General features: G+C 42.5%; 1 protein-coding gene across 27 annotated transcripts in view; it reads left to right on the forward strand.

Annotated features, from left to right (window-relative positions):
* The window catches only part of SYNE1 (spectrin repeat containing nuclear envelope protein 1), a 486,694-nt gene that overhangs the window by 317,588 nt on the left and 145,517 nt on the right, over positions 1 to 23,589 (forward strand). For all 27 annotated transcript variants that reach the window (XR_014844515.1, XR_014844516.1, XR_014844517.1 and 24 more), the window contains 5 exons: positions 5,650 to 5,817; positions 6,029 to 6,190; positions 13,395 to 13,589; positions 15,088 to 15,261; positions 19,486 to 19,677. Coding sequence is in view for 23 of the 27 variants with exons in the window: in XM_085023506.1 (XP_084879632.1) it covers positions 5,650 to 5,817; positions 6,029 to 6,190; positions 13,395 to 13,589; positions 15,088 to 15,261; positions 19,486 to 19,677 (891 nt within the window). In the remaining 4 variants the exon portion in view is untranslated. The remainder of the gene's footprint in view (positions 1 to 5,649; positions 5,818 to 6,028; positions 6,191 to 13,394; positions 13,590 to 15,087; positions 15,262 to 19,485; positions 19,678 to 23,589) is intronic.

Below are 23,589 nucleotides of genomic sequence, written 5' to 3' on the forward strand. Positions count from 1 at the left end.
ATCAACCCCTCATTACAGCCACGCATTATTTCTGGCCAGTGATGTAAGTCAGAGGAAAAGGAACAAATCCTGCAACAGGGTCAGCGCTGCTTGGATTTACAAAATTTTCTCTAGACACTGAGAACGTTTAGAGTTCCCATACGTTCCCACTGGCGGATTCAGAACACCGTATGGAATGTGCACAGCTGTTTCCAGGAGCAGCCAAATATAACAGCTTTATAAAATCGCAGCTGTTATAAAAAGGCTGTGTGCTTGCTGCTCCTGTAAGTAGATCTCCATTATATAACGAACCAATGCCCCCGCAGTCAGGGTGTTCAGTCTCTGACAGTAGCTATTAGCTGAAATGTGATAACAGTTTAGTTTACTTGGGGATAGAAATAACGAGGCAGCCGCAGAACTTGCGGCAGGCTTCTGGATCCTATTAAAAAGCAAGCCAAGACTTGGGCTCCTCAGAAGAGTTGGAGGAAGTAGAAGTTTGCAAAGAGAGTAGTATAGTGGATAGAACCCCCGGGCTCCGGGCAAAGTTCAGCTTTTCTTCCTCTAAGCTGAGAGTCTCTGCAAAGTCCCTCAGTCCCCTCATTTGTCCTGGGAAACAATGCTACTGAATTTATGAAATCGTGAAAGTTGAATCTGATGTTAATTTTGAAAGTACCTTTTAGATTGGAAAATGCTGATCAAAGGGTAGCCGTGGTTTTCCAAATTGAATTCCTTAGGAATCTGCTGAATAATAAGCTCTCCTAACTTAAGCACATAAGTAACAAGAGATGTGTTTCTAAGGGTGGTCCCTCACTATGCCAAATACTGCCTTTATCGAAGAGTTATAGGACTGATCCCTTTTATTGAATGTATGTCCTCAGAAAGATGTGTTATTAATCTACAAAAAGTGATACATTTTCAAATTATTTTTGGAAACCAGGAGTCGTCATTCCTAATAGGCTGTGCACGCGTGCGTGCATGCATACAAGTCAGAAAAAAGATTTTGTAACAAATTTATTTTATTCTTCTAGAGGAGAACCTTCTTTATTTCTAATAGAATACTTAATGTAAAATGTTTACATTTGGAGTTCCCATCATGGTGCAGTGGAAACGAATCCGACTAGGAACCATGAGGTTACAGGTTTAATCCCTGGCCTTGCTCAGTGGGTTAAGGATCCGGAGTTGCCATGAGCTGTGGTGTAGGTTGCAGATGTGGCTTGGATCCGGCATGGCTTTGGCTGTGGCATATTAGACCCCTAGGCTGGGAACCTCCATATGCCAAGGGTGCGGCCCTGAAAAGACAAAAAGACAAAAAAATAAAATAGAAATAAAATGTTTACATTAAAGCAGCATCTTGCTTGTCCTTGTGGTAGTTAAAAGTACTACCTTCCAAGAGTACCCATTGTGGCTCAGTGGAGACAAATCCAACTAGTATCCATGAGGTTATGAGTTCTATTCCTGGCCTTGCCCAGTGGATTGGGGATCTGGTGTTGCTGTGAGCTGTGGTGTAGGTCGCAGACACAGCTCAGATCCAACGTTGCTGTGGCTCTGGCATGGGCTGGCAGCTGCAGCTCCAATTAGACCCCTAGCCTGGGAACCTCCATATGCTGAGGGTGTGGCCCTAAAAATCAAAAACAGAAACAAACAAAAAATAGTACTACCTTCATGTATACAAAATGATAACATTTACAAAAGTGCTTTTACACATGCAATTTTTTTATGAATGCCTGTGTCTGCCTGTTACTTGCCAAACCCTCCATGATATCCTCAGGATCAAAGACACTGTCACAGTGTTTAAGGAACCCATTGATAGTCTGGATGAGTGCAGGCAGATGAATCCTGTGAAGTGGGACCAGCGCTGTAGTGGTGGGAAGCACAGTGTTAGGGAAAGACACAGAGAAAGTGCCTCACCAAGGCTGGAGTTCCCTGGACCAAGGATGCCCCTCTCTCTTTAGTTTTAATGCAGGGCGAGTTAGGCACAATTGGGGTGCACTCCAGTGATGCCCAATTAGATGGGAGTTTTTAAGCTGAAGGAAGCAAATGTGGGAAGTCTTTCAGGCAGCACGCAGGAGAATGGTCCATGAAGGCAACTTGCAAGTACTATCAGTAGAGTTGGACAAATGTAGATTTGGAGGCTGAGGTGAAAGCGACAGGGAAGCTGAGTGGGATCCAGGAAACACATCTTGATGGACCTTGAATGCCACATCAAAGGATCTGAACTTTGTCCAGAAGCTAATGCTTAACCACAGAAGGAATTTAACTGAACACTCTGCACAGAAATGTGTTTTAGAACAGGTCATTCTGGATCAATGTGGACAGGAGAATGGAGATGGACATACCCAGAATCAGGGAAGTTAGTGATGGACAAAGGTTGTACACTCTGATGCCTGGTCCAGCCTGGTGATGTAAATGAGAGAAACAGCAGGAGGACACAGGGACCTGGACAGTGCTTCCCCCATGAACATGAATGAGGCAGCCTCTCCTCTGTTAGAAGTACTGTAGCCATGAAGACACAGTCCTGTCTTGCCTCCCTTCCGATGTGCAAGAGAAGCGGGAATGAATTGGGATTCTTATGAAAGCTGCCTGTCTCAATGAAGAGAAATTTTCAACAATTTAAAACACTTTCGACCCCAAGCTAAATGTATACAGGCTAGAGGCAACCTGCAGGCTGCCTCATTTGCAACCTGAGAATTAGAATGTTGTTGCTGTAATGTGAACTTGAACCAGTGCTTTGGCAAGGGTATAGAACTTCATCCTTACATAAAGCAGTGGATGGTAAGGGAGAGAAGAAATAGAGAATAAATCCAAGGTTAGGTCATTAGAAGTTCCATTTACTGAAAGATGGATAATACTTTATCATGTTTTCCTAAATCCATTTTTCATCTTAGACTTTTTTTTGATACCTTGTGTTTGAGGAGACTGTGGGCTAAACAGGTACAACTGGGTATGTGAGTCTGGAGCTTGTAAATACAGCAATATTTAAGGATGAGGGTCAAAAACAAACTGCAAAAGAAAAAGATTGACAAGAGAGCTGAGAGGAGAACAGAGGTTAAAGGGAAAGTGTTTCCAAAAAGTGACGGTCATTGGGATTGAATGCCAGTCAGGGACCAAGCAAAAGAAGCTCTGAAACATCGTCATTTCATATCATGGAAAAGAGCCACTGACGACTGAGGCCAGAGCACTTTCAGTTGAGTCACTAGAATCAAAGCCCAACCGGGCCCTTGGAAGTGGACCGAGGGTGAGAAAGTGAACATATGAAGTGTACCCTACCATTTGCAGAAACTGGATTATGAAGCAAAGGGAGCAAAGGAAGAAATGCTGGCTACGGATGTGTGTGCAAATGTCTGTGTGTGTGACAAGCCTTCACCTTGTGATGGGGCGCACTTTCTAACCTATGACATCCTGCAAGAAGAGAATCAAAGAGAGTGTGTGTAGGTGTTTTCAGGTGGAAGAGATTTGAAAGTCAGTGGAGAGGGAGGCAGTGCTGATGGACCAAGATCCTTGAAATGGCAAAGGTGGGGGAGGTTGCGGAAGTCGGTAAGAGGGTGGTCCTTAATCAAGAGGACCAGAAAGAGTGAGATAGAGGTGAGTCAATATAGACAGACTTGAAAATTTGCGGGAGTTAGAGTCTATCTGCTCAATGGCTTTGAGAATGTGTGTGTTTATGTGTGCACATGCATTCTGGAAGGAAAAGTTGGATTGAGTCATGGTTGGGGTTTTCCAAGTGGCTGAAGCAGAGGTTAAAGGGGCACAGGAAACCGAGGTGTTGGCAAGAGAAGGCTTTAAATAAATCAGACACAGCCAGAAATACACTCGGGGGAATCCATTCGGTGATGACAGCCTATCTTGTTCAAGGGGCGGAAGTGGGTGAGGACGAATGGCTATGAGCCTGTCAAGGACTTGAAAATACCAAGATAATCCATTAAAGATAAGTGACAGGAATGAAAAGGACCCAGTCTCCTTGTTCCAGTGTCATCAGTTAATGTTGGGGGCTTACCTGGAAGCCCTGGCAACTGCAGTGAGAGGGGAGAAGATCTCACAGCCACTCAAACATCACTTTCTTTAATCTTTGAAACCACCCTTGTGTTGTGCGGGTGAGGGAACCGATGCGTGAGATGCAAGTGACTTGCTCCAATCCTTCAGCTACTTAGGAGGAGAATTTCAACTGGAGTCTCAGGGGCCCTGACTCCTCCGCCCTTGGCAGACCTTCAAGACACCAGGCTCTTTCCTGCTCTCGCCCTGGTTTCTGGGGCATCTGGGGCCTTCTTCAATATTTTTTGCCAACATTATTATCAATAAGTCTCCAATTTTTTATCTTTGTACAATTGCAAAAGTAGTGAACCTTATGATAGCAATTCCCAGAATATAAACATTACTCCCCAGTTCACTGTCTATAAATATACGGCTAAGCATAGAAACAGTGAAAAACATACAAAGTATGTATCTGGATAGAGTAGATTCCATTATCAATACTAATAAAATATGTAATGTTATTATTACCCAAGAAATTAAAAACATACAAAAGCCTCATTTTTCAGCATTTACTTTATTTCTTATGTACTTGCAGGAATCGAATCGAAGGAACCCTCTTTATTCTTTGTTTCTTAGAGTGGTTTTAACTTTCCCATTACATTTATCCTGACTTAATATTAAAATGTTTCAATTCTGTGAATAATAAAACTCACTAATATTGAAGATCTGGCTGTATCTGAAAAAAAAAAATACGACATTCTATAGATTCGATTTTATTTAAATCAAGTACTTTTTTAAATCATTCAAAACTTGTTGGAGTTCCTGTCGTGGCTCAGTGGTTAACGAATCCAACTAGGAACCATGAGGTTGTGGGTCAATTCCTGGCCTCACTCAGTGGGTTAACGATCCGGCATTGCTGTGAGCTGTGGTGTAGGTCGGCAGCTGTAGCTCTGATTAGACCCCTAGCCTGGGAACCTCCGTATGCTGTGGGTTCGGCCCTAAAAAAAACAAAAAGCCAAAAAAAAAAAAAAAAAAAGCACCTTGTAAACCAACCATAATGGAAAAATAAAAATCATTTAAAAAATAAATAAAATTATTCAAAACCTTAATCAGTACATTAAACAATTTTTTTTTTCTTTTTTCTTTGTATGCCTGCATCTCTGCGGCATGTGTATGTTCCTGAGCTAAGGGTCAAATCAGAGGCAGCTGCCAACCTAAGTCACAGCCACTGCAACACTGGATCCTTAACCTGATGAGCAAGGCCTGCGATGGAACCCACACCCTCAGGGACACTACGTTGGGTTCTTAACCCCCTGAGCCACAACCTGAATTCCAAATTAAACAGCATGCAAATAGATCATTTAGATTCTCTTTTTTTGCTATACTGGTTAATCAGTCTTTAAATGCGTATACCATTTAAATCCTTTGTATTTCCATTTTACCAAATATAAGTAGGAATGAGTTTGGGCAACTTGATATTGATAAATTAATTTTTTTTGGTATGAGGTGAAATTCTAAAATAACTACAGTGTACTTTGATGTGACCTTCTTGTCACAAGGGTTATCTGACCTCGATGCTTGGTGTAGCCCCCTGGGACGGGTACAAATCCTAAACCTTTTCTCCACATGGCAAGTTGTACCCAGAACATGACCTTAAACTTTGTCTTCCTCCTGAATCCAACACTGTGCTTTTTGCCACAGGACATCGCTTATTACCAAGCCTTGTCTGCAGAGAGGTTGCAGACAGAAGCCGCCAGGATCCCCCCCAGCACATTGCCCTCACGGGAGCTCTACGAGCCGGGACTGGAGCCATCGGCTACTGCTAAGCTGGATGATTTGCAGCGCTCTTGGGAAACCTTAAAGAATGTGGTAGGTCTTCCAAATGCGGAATTATTTAGCCCACCAGGCACCGATTACTGGAGCGACGGACTTGTGAAATAAATGCATAATGTCTCCACATCCCAGGGACAGTTGGATACCCTCTGTTGGGTCACGGAGGAAAAGCAGTGAGGAAAGAAGTGTCGTAATCCAGAAGATAAGGGGCTGGGGAGCGTTTGGTAATATCCCTTTTCTGCTTTAGATCAGCGAAAAGCAGCGCACGCTCTATGAAGCGCTGGAGCGCCAGCAGAAGTACCAGGACTCCCTGCAGTCCATCTCCACGAAAATGGAAGCCGTCGAGATGAAACTCAGCGAGAGTCTCGAGCATGGCAGGAGTCCAGAGAGCCAGATGGCCGAACACCAGGTAAAAATAGCCATGACCTCAGTTTCCTGCAGGATGGAATCCATGCAGTCTTCTGGATTGGCCGGCCAAGCACGCCTTTGAGAGAGCTGGCTGGCGTTTTTTAACGCAGCAGTTGTGACAGAGGAAACAAGACTCCAACAAAGGGATTGTTTCCACGTTGCTTCAGGGAGGGATCTAAGGGGGGAAGAAAGGAATTCAGACCCTGGTGTTGCTACTTTACACAAAGTGTATTCCCCTTAAACTGCCCCCTTATTTTTATTCTGTTTTGAACCAGTGTTTTAAGCCATGTCTACCTTCTGTGGGTATTGGTTGTTTTTTTCTTTTTAATATTTAACATTTATTAACTACTATGATTCAGGGGCCTTTTTTTTTTTTTTTTTTTTCGATGCTTTTTAGGGCCACACCCAGGGCACATGGAGGTTCCCAGGCTAGGGGTCAAATCGGAGCTACAGCTGCCGGCCTACACCAAGCAGGCCACATCTGCACCCTACACCACAGCTTACGCCAATGCCGGATTCTTAACCTACTGAGCAAGGCCAGGGATCGAACCTGTATCCTCATGGGACTAGTCGGATTCGTTTCTGCTGAGCCTCTACAGGAACTCCCTGTGAGTACTGTTGTTTGAAGAAACAGCTAGTAGGTGCCCACAGGTCCCCTTTTCACTTAAGAAAATAACTTGCAGGCATCTGTGGGCAAAGAAGTAGTTGAAGAATAATGGGTACCAAGGCAAAATCTTGTGCTTGTGCCAGACTTGGATCATTCTTGAAAAGGGAAACTAGACAGCATTTCTGCAGCATGTGAGAAACAGAAATGATTACATTAGCCTAACTCATATATTGTTAAAAATGCACCGTTTATTGTCTTTTTTTTTTTTTTTTTTTTTTTTGTCTTTTTGCCATTTCTTGGGCCGCTTCCGCAGCATATGGAGGTTCCCAGGCTAGGGGTCCAAACAGAGCTGTAGCCGCCGGCCTACACCAGAGCCACAGCAACACATGGTCTGAGCTGTGGCTGTGACCTACACCACAGGTCGGTGTTAACCACTGGTTCTTAGTCGGATTTGTTAACCACTGAGCCATGATGGGAACTCCTGTCTTTTTTTTTTTTTTTTTTTTGACTATACCTGTGGCATGTAGAAGTTCCCAGGCCAGGGACTGAACCCAAGCCACAGCAGTGACAACACCAAATCGTTAACGGATAGGCCACCAAGGAACTCCTAAAAATGCGTCAATTTAAAATGCATGCTGGAGTTCCCTGGTGGCCTAGCATTGTCACTGCTGTGGCGCTGGTTTGATCCCTGGCCTAGGAATTTCCACATACCATGACTGTGGAAAAAAAATTAAATGCATGCTAAGAAAGTGCCTAGACTAAAATATGGTTAATGCTGTAGCAACATTATCAGGTGTGCTATTAATGTACCACCAGGTGTAACTGGGTCCAAGTGCCACCTAAGTATTCAGTCACCTAAATATTCAGTAACCATGGTTCAAGAAAATGCTGCATCCACCTGACCAGAACTCAGGAGCAGCATGTAGCAACTTTATCAAAGTCAGAGGAAGAGAAAGATATTTTTAGGTGCAAATTAAGAGCTATAAAAGCAGGTATGACGTATGTATCAAATACTGGGACATTTATCAGATTTAAGAGTGAAACTCTATACTTTTACCTTTCCTCTACTTAAAATCTTTATATTCCAGGATAACCTTGGAATACCTTGCTTGTTTATATGTGTCATCTAAGATTAAATTGCACTCTTTTTACAATAAAGGATCTTGCGGTATAACACAAAGCTGAGAACATTTCATCTAGAGACAGCAGCGCATTGAGAAATAGTGGTTTCAGGTTTTTGACACATTTGTAACTTCGTTAAGATAGAGATCAGAGTGTATAGCATCTATTATTAGGCCTTATTTTGGTAAAATGACCTTCTGTGGGTCTTTTTGTTTTCCTAAAGTTATCCATCGTCCATCTGGCCTGAGAATGGTGCTTTAAAAATATAAAATTAAAGTGAACCTTCATTGTACAACTACAAATGTAATAAATTGGTTGAGCAATAAAAATAAAATAAATAATAAAACAGAATGAACCTTTGTTTACCTGGATCAAACCAAGGACTTAGCTCCCTACTAGCAGGCAGTGTTCCCCGGAGCACTGCAGTCCTCCCTAACTGATGCTCAGGTTGTCTAATTGTTACCAGCCACCTCATTGTCACCTGGAGGGGTTGGTTGTCCCCTTAGCCCCCCAGGAAGCTCACTGTCTGCCCACCCCACCCCCTAACCTGTTCTTCACTGTACCTGGAGAGACAAGAGAACTTTCATCCATTTGGTTATAATTTCCTTTCAGCAACCAAAAGAGATTTGGCATAAACTATCCAAAGTCTGGATTCGACTGAATTGGAGTCTCAAAGGCTCAGATTATCAGAAGCCAATGTTCCAGGAGGGGGTTCACAGACTTTGACTCTCTCTCCACTTTTGGGTACCTTCGGGTCACCCTCTGCCTTTGTTCAGGGCTCATCATTCTTGTGAACCAGGTGACAGGCCACAGCTCCCAAAGACCTTTCACCAGGTCCCACAGGATTTGGGGACTATGAAAGCAGGATCCTGGTGGTCTGCTTTGCCTTCCAGAGTTCCTAATTAAAATGCAAATTAGCTCCCAATCACCAGCAACACCCTACCTCTCAGGCATTGGCGTGAAAACACACAAACTGAATGTAGAGCAAAATTATTATTTTATTCAAGAGACTTAATAGAGAAAACTCAAAATGACATATTAATGCTAAGTATCATAAATTATAAATAAACCTCTGACTTTTCTTGTAATTAAGGCCAACCACTTGACTTTTGTCCCTTTCTAAAATGGGAATGGTAATCTAACAATTATAGCAGCCAGGAGATGTAGCTAATTCTATGATTACCCATCATTTGAGCTTAACAATTATACTAATGCTCTAATTAGAGAGAACATTACAAATAATGTATAATTATTTATAATCTATAATGTAGCATCATAAATCTAACATTTCCCATCTGACCTACTTTAGCTAACTTTTGCTGTCTGTACCTAAATTCTACAAATTCTGGGACAGAGCTGCCCACATGAAAACCTAGTGGCATCACAATGTCTAAATTGGTTCTTGGCTTCTGGAATGATATTTTAAAAATCTCAAGTAACATACGAGTTTTCTGGTGGCTCAGCAGGTTAGGAATCTGGTGTCCTCACTGCTGTGTCTCAGGTCACTGCTGTAGCTCAGGTTCTGTCCTTGAACCTGGAATTTCTGCATGCCACAGGTGCAGCCAAAAATAAATAAGTAAATAAATAAATAAAAAATAAAAATCTCAAGTAATATAGAATTACTCTTTCTAAATTGCAACAGAATGTGGGTGAGAAAGTCCAGGATGCTTTTTGTACTTTTTAAAAATGAATAAAAAATACTTCAATTGTTATTTTTTCCCCCAACACTCTCTTGGAAGTATTAATGTTTCTTTAAAGAGCTAATCTAATTCCTACATTTTACATCTAAACACTTGTCTATATCTACTGAATTTGGGTGGAGTGCTGTGCCTTTCCTGTTACCCTCTTTAAATTGTACAATAGGCTTAATTTTAAGACTTTAGTTCATAAGCTGACCTGTGGCTGTTGTTCTGAGTGTTAAGCCCTCTAATTGGAACCTTCGTTATCCTGAGCAACTAATGCTTCGTGGGCCTGTGTTGTCTTTGCCACACCCAGACTTAATCACGGTTAGCAGCCAGAGCTCTGAGGTTATTTTGATTCTGTTTCTTTAATCTATAGAACAGCTCAACGTTTACAATGAACCATGCTGACATAGGTAGTTCTGAAAGTCACAATGAAATTCCCCTTCACCTTTGGTGTTGCAGCGGACATGAGCTCCAGGTTCTCCCCAGAGTAAGTCGTTTCAGAAAAGCCCAAGGTACTTCTCTAAACCACAAATGGCCATGCACATGTCCTCCTTGTAAAGACAAGTCAGAAACCCAAAGAGGTACATTTCATGTCCTCTCCTTAATTTTGAGTCGCATGTAGGAAAGCAGCTGGCCACCAGCTGAGACAGAGAGACAGAGTTACAGGGTGAAGACATATATGCCTGCCGGATCCTTTTTTTTTTTTTTTTTTTTTTTTGTCTTTCTGCCTTTTCTAGGACCGCTCCCACGGCATAGGGAGGTTCCCAGGCTAGGGGTCAAATCGGAGCTATAGCCGCGGGCCTACGCCACAGCCACAGCAACTCGGGATCCGAGCCACATCTGCAACCTACACAACAGCTCACGGCAATGCCAGATCCTTAACCCACTGAGCAAAGCCAGGGATTGAACCCACAACCTCATGGTTCCTAGTTGGATTCGTTAACCACTGCACCATGGCGAGAGCTCCTTGTGTGTTTGTTTTAATTGAAGTGAAATTCATGTCATATGAAATTAACCATTTTAAAGTGTATGGTTCGGTGGCTTTTAGTACTTTCACAATATCATATGATCACCCTGTCTGTCTGGTTTCAAAACATTTACATCACCACCAGAGAAAACCCCACCCTGACCCCAGTAAGCTTGGCTGCTGGATCCTGAAGTTAAAAGCTATAGCATCCTTCCAAAAATACTCTCTTGAGAGCACACTGAAGCATAGAGAGTCTTGACTCTCACAGTATGGAAACGAACAGCACTAGGAGTCCTAATTCTTTCATCACTTACTGTAGAACATTCAGAGAGCTGTTGCAGAGTATTGTGAGTTTGAAATAAACTGGTTATTCACTTCTCTGTAACATCTGGTTGGTCAATTCCACTGAGATTAAGTGGATGTTGAAGGCTCCCTCCCATTGCTTCAGGATTCAGGTACCTGTTTTATTTATTATGAATCAGAATTAATTCACCTAGATGTGTTGGGCACCTACTATGTGCATACTTGAAATAGACACTTTTTTTTTGGTCTTTAGTCTTTTTAGGGCCCCACACACAGCATGTGGAGGTCCCCAGGCAAGGGGTTGAATCGGAGCTGTAGCTGCAGGCCTACACCACAGCCACAGCAATGCAGGATCCAAGCCACATCTGCGACCTGCACTACAGCTCACGGTAACGCCGGATCCTCAACTCACTGATCCAGGCCAGAGATCAAACCTACGTCCTGATGGATACTGGTTGTGTTCATTAACCACTGAGCCACGGTGGGAACTCCTAGACACTTTTTTCTTCAATGTGTGACTTAGGGGTGGAGTGAATTACCAACATATTGTGCAAAACCCAGCCATGTGATTGTGGGTGGCAGGGCTGGGAAGCAGATAAAAGGAGATTCTAAGAGCTCTTCTGAGCAACACAGATTTTGAAACTTTGGCACGGTAATAGGAGTGGGTGGGAGGTGCTGTAAATGTGACCTTGAAAAGCATGTTGAATGTAAAATGAATAATAATGGTCTGTAAATTTATTCCAATCCCATTAAAATATCCCAGCAAATTCTTTTTTTCTTTTGGCATGGGGAAGTTCCCAGGATTGAACCCATGCCACAGCAGTGACCTGAGCCATAGCAGTGACAATGCCAAATCCTTAACTACTAAGCCACCAGGGAACACCTCCTAGCAAATTCTTTGGTGGAGATTGATAAGAGAATTCAAAAATATACTGCAAACATATGGGAAAAATGTATATCTAAAATGGAAAGAGTCTAGGATAGCCAAAACATCCTTCAAGAAGGTGAATAACATGGAAAGATTTGTATCCTTTCAGAGAGTGAGACTTATAATAAAGTTTATGGTGATTATGATAGTGTGGTATTGATACAGGTGCCAAATGGGTCCGTGGAACAGAATGAGAAGCCAGAAGCACTCTCACACCTACACAGACACTTGGCTTATGCCCAAAATTATACTTCAAAACAGTGGGCTTAAAAAAAAAAATCACCTTCTCACTAAATGATACAGTGTCAATAAGAAAGAAAAAGAATTTTGATCGCTACTTAACACTAGACACAAAAATTAAGTTTGGGTGGATTGTAGACCTAAATGTGCAGATTTAAAAAAAAAATTTTTTAAACTGCTTCTCAAAGTATCTGCAGTATATAACTTTTTTTGTTTTATTTTGTAACTCATCATAGACCAATATTTTAGTAAAATAAAATAAAATACTGCTCAGATATGTCAACTGCAGGTTGCTATAAAAATTTAACATTTACTGGAGTTCTCATCGTGGCTCAGTGGAAACAAATCTGACTAGCATCCATGAGGACACAGGTTCAATCCCTGGCCTAGCTCAGTGAGTTAAGGATCCAGCATTGCCATGAGCTATGCTGTAGGTCGCAGACACAGCTTGGATCCTGTGTTGCTGTGGCTGTGGTATAGGCCAGCAGCTCCAGCTCTGATTTGACCCTTAGCCTGGGAGGCTTCATATGCCCTGGGTGCAGCCATAAAAAGAAAAAAATAATAGCATTTGTCTTTTTCTTGTAATGAACTAGAGACAAACCAGTTCATGGTACCATTTAATGGATATGCTAGACTGCAACAAAATGAACTGCTTCTGTTTATCAAATAACAGCACTAAGTAGGGAGGTTCCCTGGTGGCCTAGTGGTTAGGGATCTGGAGTTGTCACTGCTGTAGTGTGGGTTTGATCCCTGGCCTGGGCACGTATGCGACCAAAAAAAAAAAAAAAAAAAAAGAAAAGAAAAGACATCACTAAGGAATTCTTTACCCATGAAGGGACAGCCACATCACAAATGGGAGTAGATAATGTACACAGAAAAATAAAGAGAGGGTAACAACATGGAAACAGATGACAGATTTTTCCTGTCTTGTATAATGTGAGTTTGTAATTAAAATGCAGTGCTGTTTCAGACTTGGGGAAATTCGGAGTGGGAAGAATGTTGAGGAGGAAGAAAGTGATGAGTTTTATTTTCAACACAGACTTGTAGACGCAGACATAATTGAGCATACCCCGGCATGGATTACAGATGAACCTGTTGCAAACCAGAAAGATGAATTAACTTGTTCAAAGTCATCTGCGTTAACTGGTACACACGGTCTTAGAATCCGATTTTCTGACATTCACTCGCATACTGTCACTTACAGAGGCAGGTCAGTAGGCCCCCTGTTTGTTGGTTCAAGGACTTCCCCGTGGAGTATCTCCAGTCTCCGTCCCAGGAGACTCAGCGAGTGCCACGTCTCTGCAGTCCCCCCAAAATACATACACGAGAGTGATTCCACAGTCTTTCCCCCAGGCTTTGATGGATGAGATTCTCATGCTCCAAGAGGAAATCCGAGAGCTGCAGGCGGCCCTCGCAGAGGAGCTGGTGTCCGAGGCCCCCGAGTCCGACCCCGCGGAGCAGCTGGCCTTGCAGTCCACGCTCACCGTCCTGGCAGAGCGAATGTCCACCATCAAGATGAAGGCGGCAGGGAAACGGCAGCTTTTGGAGGTAACGAGCCACCCTGAGGGCGCCCCCCCCCCCCGCCCCCGCCACGTCCAAGTTTAACTCCTGGCCTGGCGTGGACAAGCCTGTGGGCAGCTTCCGTGATTGCCATGTTTATTGCTCTCCCTCGAAAGAAGCTGGCATTTTGTCGGGAAGGGCCTTGTGAACAGAGCCCTGTGTCAGTGTGTAGCCACGAATGCACCTTTTCACCCAGTTTCATGCAGAACTGAGACTGGACAGCAAATGCTTGGTAGACTGGAGCCTTGCAAAGAAGAATTGTAGAAGGTTCGCCTCATGGTTTGCTGTGTTTAAATGCGAGCATTTTACGAATGGGGTTAGGAATGAATAAACCCTTAGTCACCATCAGCCAATTCCAGCACATTGATTCAGGAAAATATTCTTGCAGTTCTGGTTCTCATGGGACTTAACCTTACTATTATTTAACAGAGAGATAAATTTTAGTCACAATATCATATATGTTGAAAATGTCGTTTTCCCTTTTGTTTGTTACTTTTAAATTCCTGACCCTAAACATATATGAGATTCGTATTGTCGATCCTGTAATTTAGAGTGTCCTTTTCCTTGTATCTCTAGGCTCTAGTAGCTTCTCTGGCATATAATCAGTTATTTATCCACATGATATTATTTTATTTAGCTGCTGATTATGCCATAATCCAATCATCACCCTAGGGTGGGCTATGTAGGCTAGTTCTCATTTTACCTTTTATAAAATTAGTCAGATCACGCATTCATGTATTTTCTTGTTTTGGAGAAATTTAAAATCAATGTGTCTCCTCTATTTTAAACAATTTAATAAAAAATAAAGAAAATAATAGACTGTTAAAAAAATTTTTAAATGTTTAGATTATCTTTAGAATTAACTTTTTAATTCATTGATATTGTCCCTAATCACACTATGAAGCCCTTTTGGAGTTTTGAAATGACATATTTTTTAATACGAATTAATTGCCATCATTAAAAAAAAAAAACAGCAAGCTAAACAAAATTTTTGAATTTTTGCCTTTTCTCAAGAAACTAACACTGGGCCACACCCTCCTCTAGGGGATCAGTTCCTGAAACTTCGTGGTGTGCTCTCTTGTGGACTGGATGTGTTCGCCACAGTCCCCACAACTCCCTATAGTTTCCCAGGCACTGAAATCAAGTAGCTGTTGATTTACCTACTGTCTTATGCCACTGTTTTGTTCTAGTCCTTAATCAGCTCTGTCATTCATGGTGTCGGCCTTGCACTATAGGTGTATTAGCTAAGAATGCTTAACTCTAGGCACACATTAGAATCATTGGAGAGGTATTTAAAAACAACTGATCTTGAGGCTCACCTTCAGAAATTCTGATTTAATGTGATGTGGAAAGCATAGGTACGTTTTTAAAGTTTCACAGGTGATTGGGTTGTGCAGCCAGAGCTGAGACCCATTATTCTACTGTGGTTGAATCCCAGTGATTTTACCTGAGGGTCATCTGTCTTCCATTCTACTTAATTCATCAGGAGAAGTTAAATGATCAGTTGGAAGAACAGAGACAGGAGCAGGCCCTGCAGAGGTATCGCTGTGAAGCCGACGAGCTGGACCACTGGCTCCTGAGCACGAAAGCCACTCTGGACATTGCACTGGGAACACCCAAGGAGCCCATGGACATGGAGGCCCAGCTGGTGGACTGCCAGGTACAGAAATGGCCTTGAAGGAAGTTGCCAACATCATAAGTCACTTTTTTTTTTTTGGCTGTGCCCATGGCATATGGAAATTCCTGGGCCAGAGGTCAGACACGCTCCCCAGCAGCAAGCTGGAGCGCTGCAGTGACAATGCCAGACACTTAACCCGCTGTGCCACTAGGGAATTCCACAAGGAACATTTCTCTTTTTTTGTCTTTTGTCTTTTTAGACAAATCTCACGGTATGTGGAGGTTCCCAGGCTAGTGGTCTAATCGGAGCTATAACTTCCAGCATACGCCGCAGCCATATCAATGTAAGATCCGAGCCGGGTCTGCCTCCTACACCACAGCTCACGGCAATGCCGGATCCTTAACCCACTGAGCAAGGCCAGGGATCGAACCCGTGTCCTCATGGATATTAGTTGGGTTCATTAACCACTGAGCCACGATGGGAACTCCACAAAGCACATTTTTTAACCTCAGAAAACATAATACTAGCAAAGCTTGGTTATATGATTTTTCATAACACATATACTTTATATATTTAGAGAGTAGAAAAACAATACTGTATTAAAGCTCAAATGAAATTCAGACTTGGACTTGAACTTAAATCTTTTGAAAAATTTCACAAGTAGTATCTACTCTTGAGAAAATCTTCAGTTTCCTGAAGGACATTTTTTACCAATGGTAGATGTCTAAACTCTCATGGTATCTACAGTTGGTGGCTAATGAGGAATACAAACCCAATGAGAAAAATTAGTATCTGTGAATCAGATGGTGGGTAAATACAACAGGAGGTGTCTCTAAGTGGCCTGTTGCAATTTTGATCCTAGTTCTGAAATATTATTTGGAAAACTTGGCAAAACTGTCAATTATAGGCAGACAGACTGAACACGGGAAGTTTTCTTTTTTTTTTTTAAGGGCCGCACTGGTGGCATATGGAGGTTCTCAGGCCTGAGGTCTAATTGGAGCTGCAGTTGCCGGCCTACGCCACAGCCACAGCAACACAGGATCTGAGCCACATCTGCAGTCTACACCACAGCTCACAGCAACGCTGGATCCTTAACCCACTGAGCGAGGCCAGGGATCGAACCCACATCCTCATGGATCCCAGTCAGGTTCGTTAACCACTGAGCCATGACGGGAACACTGGGAATTATCTTCTGGAGCAGAGCATTGCCTCCCTCTGATGTGCGCTCTCTAGGAGTTAATGTCATAAGTAATGGCATTAAGGTTTTTATTTTAATATTATTTTCTTACCTCTTTATTATGGAAACTTTCAAGCACACGTAGAAGTATGGTGAATAGATGGTGAACCTCCCTTGAACCTCTCATTGAATTTCAAAGATTATCAACACAGCAGACTTTATGCATGGGAAAAGTAGGTCTTAAAAGCTCTTTCGCTTAACAAACCAGCAAGTCTCTAGAAAACCTGGCCTAATACGAGGGTTCAACATCAGTATGCCTGACTTCGTACTTCTCCCATTTGGAATCAGAGGAAATACGCAAAAGCCATTCATGAATGAATGCTATCTTTTTTCTTAATCTGTAGTGTGTCCTTCTGGTCATCCCTTTTATGATTTGAGATGTGGGGGTAAAATTAATTATTACAATGGGGCTTTTAATTCTTTGGGCAACTTATTCATGTGTGTTCCTAGCATCTCTGCCTCGCTGGTAGGAAATAGAGGGCCATGTGTGAGTGTTTTCTGTTCTTTACATCATCTTTCTTAAACTCCTTTCCTGAAAAAGAGATGTCTATTTTTAGCATTCCCTTCTAGCACTCAAAATTACCTTCAAAATTATGTTTCCTCACTACTCCCACCTCTCCCTTTTGGATGTCTCTATTTTTATAGTTATGCATGAAGTCCGTAGTTGAGATAGTATATTTCAGGACTTTTACTAAGTATTGAAATGGTGTTTTACAGTATTTTTTAAAACTCAAAGCATATGGAATCACACAAGTGCACAGTGGTTCTGCAGTCCATTAAACCTAGCATTTAAGCCAGTTAATTATATATGTATAATTATAACTGTGGCTATTACACGGAATTAGGGCCCCATTCTGGCTTTGGGGGCCCTAGGTACTTGGCTTCCATGGGCCTCTTCTTCTATAAAAACACTAAAAATTGTATTTGTATTTTACAACTGCTTTGGTGCAGGGACTAACATAATCTTAGGTGGTAGCATTAATATGATGTTCATTTCTTTTCTTCTGATTTTAAAAGAAATTAAAATTAAAGCATTTTCTTGGGCCCCTAGAAGTGTTGCGGGCCCTTGGCACTGTGCCAGCAATGCCTGATGGAAAGGGAGTCCTGGAGTTCCCACTGTGGGTCGGCTGGTTAAGAACCCCCATAGTCCATGAGGATGCGGGTTTGATGCCTGACCTTGTTCACTGGGTTGCCGCAAGTTGCAGTGTAGGTCACAGATACAACGCCGATCCGATGTTGGGTGTTGCTGTGGTTGTGGCACAGGCTGCAGCTGCAGCTCCAATCAGACCCCTAGCCTGGGAACTTCCATATGCTACAGGTGCTGCCATAAAAAGAAAAAAAAAAAAAAAAAAAAAGGAGAGAGAGGCAATCCTTCACAGAATGGTATTAGTGCCTCGAAAACAATTCTCAGGAAATCAAGTCCCACCTCATGAAAATTTTCACTCTTCCATTTAGTTCTAGGTTTTTGGTTCACACTTATATTCTTAGAAATTGATGGCCGTGAGAGTTCTGGTCGTGGCACAGTGGTTAACGAATCCGACTAGGAACCATGAGGTTGTGGGTTCCATCCCTGGCCTTGCTCAGTGGGTTAAGGATCCGGCGTTGCCGTGAGCTGTGGTGTAGGTCGCAGATGCAGCCTGGATCCCTCGTTGCTGTGGCTGTGGCGTAGGCCAGTGGCTACAGCTCCGATTAGACCCCTGGCCTGGGAACCTCCATATGCCACTGGAGTGGCCCAAGAAATGGCAAAAAGACCAAAAAAAAAAAAAGAAATTGATGGTCATAATTCTGGTTTTGTACAGGAGAATAAAATATCTTTTCTTATTAACATATAATTGAATATCAATTAGAAAATGCATTTCAGAGAGTTCAGAGTTAGCGAATATAAAAACAGAATAGTTTATGTAGAAAATAATATGGTTGTTATCTTTTTTGCTTTCTTTGCTCTTTTTTGGGTTTTGTTTTATTTATTTTTGTCTTTTTAGGGCCACATCTGCGGCATATAGACATTCCTAGGCTAGGGGTCTAATCGGAGTTGTAGCCGCTTGCCTACACTGCAGCCGCAACAACACCAGATCTGAGCCGCATCTGTGACCTACACCACAGCTCACGGCAACGCCGGATCCTTAACCTGCTGAGTAAGGCCAGGGATTGAACCCACAACCTCATGGTTCCTAGTCGGATTCGTTTCTGCTGCACCACAACAGGAACTCCTGGGTTTTGTTAAATCTCCCCACTGAAAGAGGGGAGATTATTTTGCTTTTTTTCTGGATTTGGCGTCTATCGTAGAAGAAAACCTTGTAGCGCTAGAGTGTTGTCACAGAAAACGATGGTAAAATTCTTAGGAAAACATTCATATATGTGAGCTTAAAAATATGTTATATAAAAAACAAAAATAACTAAAATCAAGTGAAAAGAGCATCAGTCTAAAGGGAAAAAAAAAAAAAAATCAACCTCCCAAAACAATGTTTGGAAAGAAAGCGAGTCCACTTTTAATTGATACAAAAGGGAGTTTCCACTGTGGCTCAGTGGTTTTAAGACTGCAGTGGCTTCGGTCACTGTGGAAGCATCAGTTCCATCCTGGCCCTGGAACTTCCATAGGCCACAGGTGCAGCCATTAAAAAAATAATAATAATAACATAAAAAGGTTGATCATGTGAGGTCTTTACTACTATTAGCTACTAGCATAATCATCTAACACTAAAATAGTAAAATACTCCTAATAACGGGTTAACACTAAGGCGTGGTCTTTTGTCCTTATCTATACAAATGTATAGATGAATTGTGTTTTCCATATGTTTGTCATTATGTAATATCTCATCTCAAATAGGAAAAAATTCGGAAGCTCTGAGACTTTAAAATCTATGTACCATTCCCAAAGTTAGTAAAAAAACAGAAAAACTAGGGGAAAAAATCATGGAGGCATGTTCTTGTGGTGAAAGACACATGAAGTGTTGGGTTTCGCAATGAGACACGGTCTTTGCAGAGGCTGGCAGGGTATGTGAATTTCAGCCTCATTTCTGTTGTTCCAGAACATGTTGGTGGAAATAGAGCAGAAGGTGGTGGCCTTATCAGAGCTCTCAGTCCACAATGAAAACCTGCTGCTGGAGGGCAAGGCACACACCAAGGATGAGGCTGAGCAGCTGGCGGGGAAACTGAAAACCCTCAAGGGCAGCCTCCTGGAGCTGCAGAGGGCGCTGCATGACAAGCAGCTCCACATGCAGGTGAGGCTCTGGGCGGGACCTCTTTGCGCCGGGCCTTTGCGCAGGGCAGGTCTGCCCCTCTGAGCATGGGTCACGGGTACTTATGTGCACACCTGGTTTACACTCACTGTAGGTTTTCAAACAGGTTTAGTGAGAACTCTGAATTCAGAGACTTGAAAATTGCACTGTTAAGAAAATGGACCTAGTAATGATCAAAACCTAGCAAATACATCACTTAAAATAATATTTATGCATAGGTCATGGATTAAGAAGGCCTGTGACACTTTTATTTCTCTTTTTGTTATTTCTTTTATAGTCTACTTTTCAGATATACTCAGACAGTTTTATATAGTGCCCTCAACTTGAGACTGGTCATGTATTTAATTGAACCTTTTCACTAACATGTAATGACCCTAATAGTGATTTTTATTTTATACAACTAGGGCTTTTTGGGGATGATATTTGCCTGGTATATCTTTTAAATTTCGTTTGATTTCTCCCTTTCTGTGTCCTTATAGTTTAGATTTTTTTTGGGGGGGGGGCACTCTCATGGAATATGAAAGTTCCCAGGCTAGGGGTCGAATCAGAGCCACAGCCACAGCAACACAGGATCCGAGCTGTTTCTGTGACCTACACCACAGCTCACAGCAACGCTGGATCCTTAACCCACTGAGGGAGGCCAGGGATCAAACCTGCATCCTCATGGATCTTTGTCAGGTTTGTTAATGCAGAGCCACAGAGGGAATTCCTAGATTAGTTTCTTACAAGGAACATTTATCTATACTTTGTTGGTTTCAAACACTTATCTAATCAGAAAACATCTGACTTTTAAAGGGAGGTGCTAGTCTATTTAAATTTATTGTGATTATTGATATGATTGAACCTTCATTATCTTACTTTTTGCTTAATATTTTTTTTGTCCTGCTCTTTCTCTTCCTCTTTCTCCTGAACCTTTGTTTCTTTTTTTTTTTTTTTTTTTTTTTTGTCTTTTTGCTATTTCTTTGGGCCGCTCCCTCAGTATATGGAGGTTCCCAGGCTAGGGGTCGAATCGGAGCTGTAGCCACTGGCCTACGCCAGAGCCACAGCAACGCGGGATCCGAGCTGTGTCTGAGACCTACACCACAGCTCACGGCAACGCCGGATCCTTAACCCACTGAGCAAGGCCAGGGATGGATCCCGCAGCCTCACGGTTCCTAGTCGGATTCGTTAACCACTGCGCCACGACGGGAACTCCCTGAACCTTTGTTTCTAAGTGATTGAATGTTTTTCTTTATTTTTTCCCTCTGCTTTTTACCATGCACATCTAATAAATTCTAATATCTCAGACTCCTTCCAGATCAATGTAAGAAATTTAGAATACATTCACTTGATTTCTCCTCAGACACCTTATATTCTGTTATTATCTAATGTTTTGGTGTTTGTTGTTTTTTAATCTCTACAAATTAGATATTACTATTATCTTACACAAAAATTAAGCAAATATTTATTGAGAAGCTACTATGTGCCAGCATCTCTATACTATATGATAGAGGGAAGAAGCATGGGCAACATCGGTCTATATCTGAGTGTCTATTTATTCCATCTTCAAGGGGTCTTTGGGGAGACAGATAATAAATAAAATTAAGGTGCATTATTCTAAGTTAGAAGATGATAAGGGCTATAGGTGCAGTACCATAGGGAGGAAGATCGGGCAGGTTGGGGCTGGGTGGATTTGTGGTTCTACAGGGTGGCCCAGGAAGCCCGCCTCAGGTTATGTTTGAAGGAGTGAGCCTTTGGAATGTAGAGGAAGAGAGCTCCAGGCTCTGGGGGAAGCAAAGGCAGAGGCTCCCAGGTGGGCTTCTACCTGGCTTGTTCAAGGAGCCCAGCAGCTGGAGTGGAGCGAGCAAGATGAGCGAGATCAGACAGGTAACAGGGGTCCAGGGTGCAAAGGACCTTGTCGGCGTCCTACGGGTTTTGGCTCTTACTCTGGGGGGAATGCGAAGCCATCGGAATGTTTGTGGGCAGAGGAGGGACGGGATCAGATTATAACCCCTGTTGGAGACCAGGGTGGAAGCTGAGAGACCAGTTAAGAGGTTAGAGGTGATGAGAAATTACCAGATTGTGGATAATTGGGGAAATGGAAAAACTCTGAGGAACAAAACTGGGGGCAGAAGTCGTCATCAGGTCAATGGTCTCGTTTTGGACAGACTGGGTTTCAGAGGCCGGTCCAATGTCAAGCAGTGGTTGGAATTCAGGAGACAGACCTAGACTGAGTCATTGGCCTCCAGGCGACCCTTAAAGGCGTGAAATTCCACGAGCTCACCTAGGGAGTGAGGAGAAATAAAGGCTCCAGAGGTAAAAGCTGGGAAGATGCGGAGGAGCCCACCAAAAAGAGAAGAAGGGAGACACCAGCGGGGTGGGAAGAAGATTGAGGTTGGGGGTTTCTGGAAGCCCCTTGAGGGTAAGTGAGATCAGACCAGAACAGAGAACGGACAACCGGTTTCAGCAACTCTCACATCTTCTGTGACCCCTGCTACAAGGTGGTCCAGTGAAACAGTGGAGGCCAAAAGGAGTCTGCAATGAAAGTGAGAATGGAGAGAGGATTGGAGAGGAAGACTGCAGGGGACTCAGGAGTTTCACTGTATCAGGGAGCAGGGGAGTGGAATGGCTCTAAGAAGCAGGTTAAGAACCACCTGTTCCATTTTAAGATCAAGAGAGTAACGACATGTTTGCAGGGAGATGGAGATGACGCCGTAGAGGAAACACTGACGAAAGAGGAGGGAGGCTGCAGGAGTAATCTGGTGTGGAAGGGAGAAGATAGCATCAAAGGAGAGGGGGTGGTCTTGGAACCAGTGTCGGGAGTGAGGGAAACCTCTGTATTTGAGCACAGAGCTGGCCGGCAGGGGCGCAAACACTCTGGTGCGAACTTAATGGACAGTGATTGCTTCTACTTTCTCAGTGCAATGGCTTTTCTTCTTCTTTTTTTTTTTTTTTTTTTTTTTTTTTGTCTTTTGTTGTTGTTGCTATTTCTTGGGCCGCTCCCGCGGCATATGGAGGTTCCCAGGCTAGGGGTTGAATCGGAGCTGTAGCCACCGGCCTACGCCAGAGGCACAGCAAGGCAGGATCCGAGCCGCGTCTGCAACCTACACCACAGCTCACGGCAACGCCGGATCCTTAACCCACTGAGCAAGGCCAGGGACCGAACCCGCAACCTCATGGTTCCTAGTCGGATTCGTTAACCACTGCGCCACGACAGGAACTCCTTTTCTTCTTTTTTTTTTGGACTAAACTACGTGTTCTCAGTTCTCTGCTCGTTTTGGGATTATATGATCTGGAACATCAAACCTAGGCAACAGAAAGCTGTTATAAGCAATGGAAGAATTTCGTAAGATGACTGGCTTATGAAAAGACAACATAGGAAATCCACCACTTTCCTCTGTATAAATTGAAAGTTAAAGAAATAGTGTACAATCATTTCCCATCTATAACATAAAATATAAAATATTTGAAATCTCAATGTTTTAAAACCAGAGTAATAAAAAATATGATAAACGTTTAGACAGGAATAGAATATTGTAATGATGTCAGATCTTCCTCCACTAAAACCTAAATTTAAGTTGTTCTTAACTAAAATGCCAACTGTATATTTTTAAAATGTGACAGAATAATACCAGGTTTACCTGGGTAAAATAAACATGAAAATAACTGTAAAATTCTTAACGAGTTATGAGTTAATTATTTTTATATATTAAAATACAATATTACAATAATTAGAATAGTTTAGTATTGGCACAATAAATAATTGAATAAAAAATTAGACAGAATGTATATCTCTGAAAAAGACCTCATATATAAGGGAATTTGATTAATTTCTAAGGCGGCATTTCAAATCAGTAGAGAAAATATCATTCCTTGTATAAATAATAATAGGCAAACCACTTGAAATATGATAAA

This window comes from Sus scrofa, chromosome 1 (assembly GCF_054392235.1).
Source record: "Sus scrofa isolate SSC_HxYL_T2T_F1_AM1 chromosome 1, Sscrofa_HxYL_maternal_Yorkshire_Landrace_v2.0, whole genome shotgun sequence".
In the NCBI taxonomy this organism is placed as follows: domain Eukaryota; kingdom Metazoa; phylum Chordata; class Mammalia; order Artiodactyla; family Suidae; genus Sus; species Sus scrofa.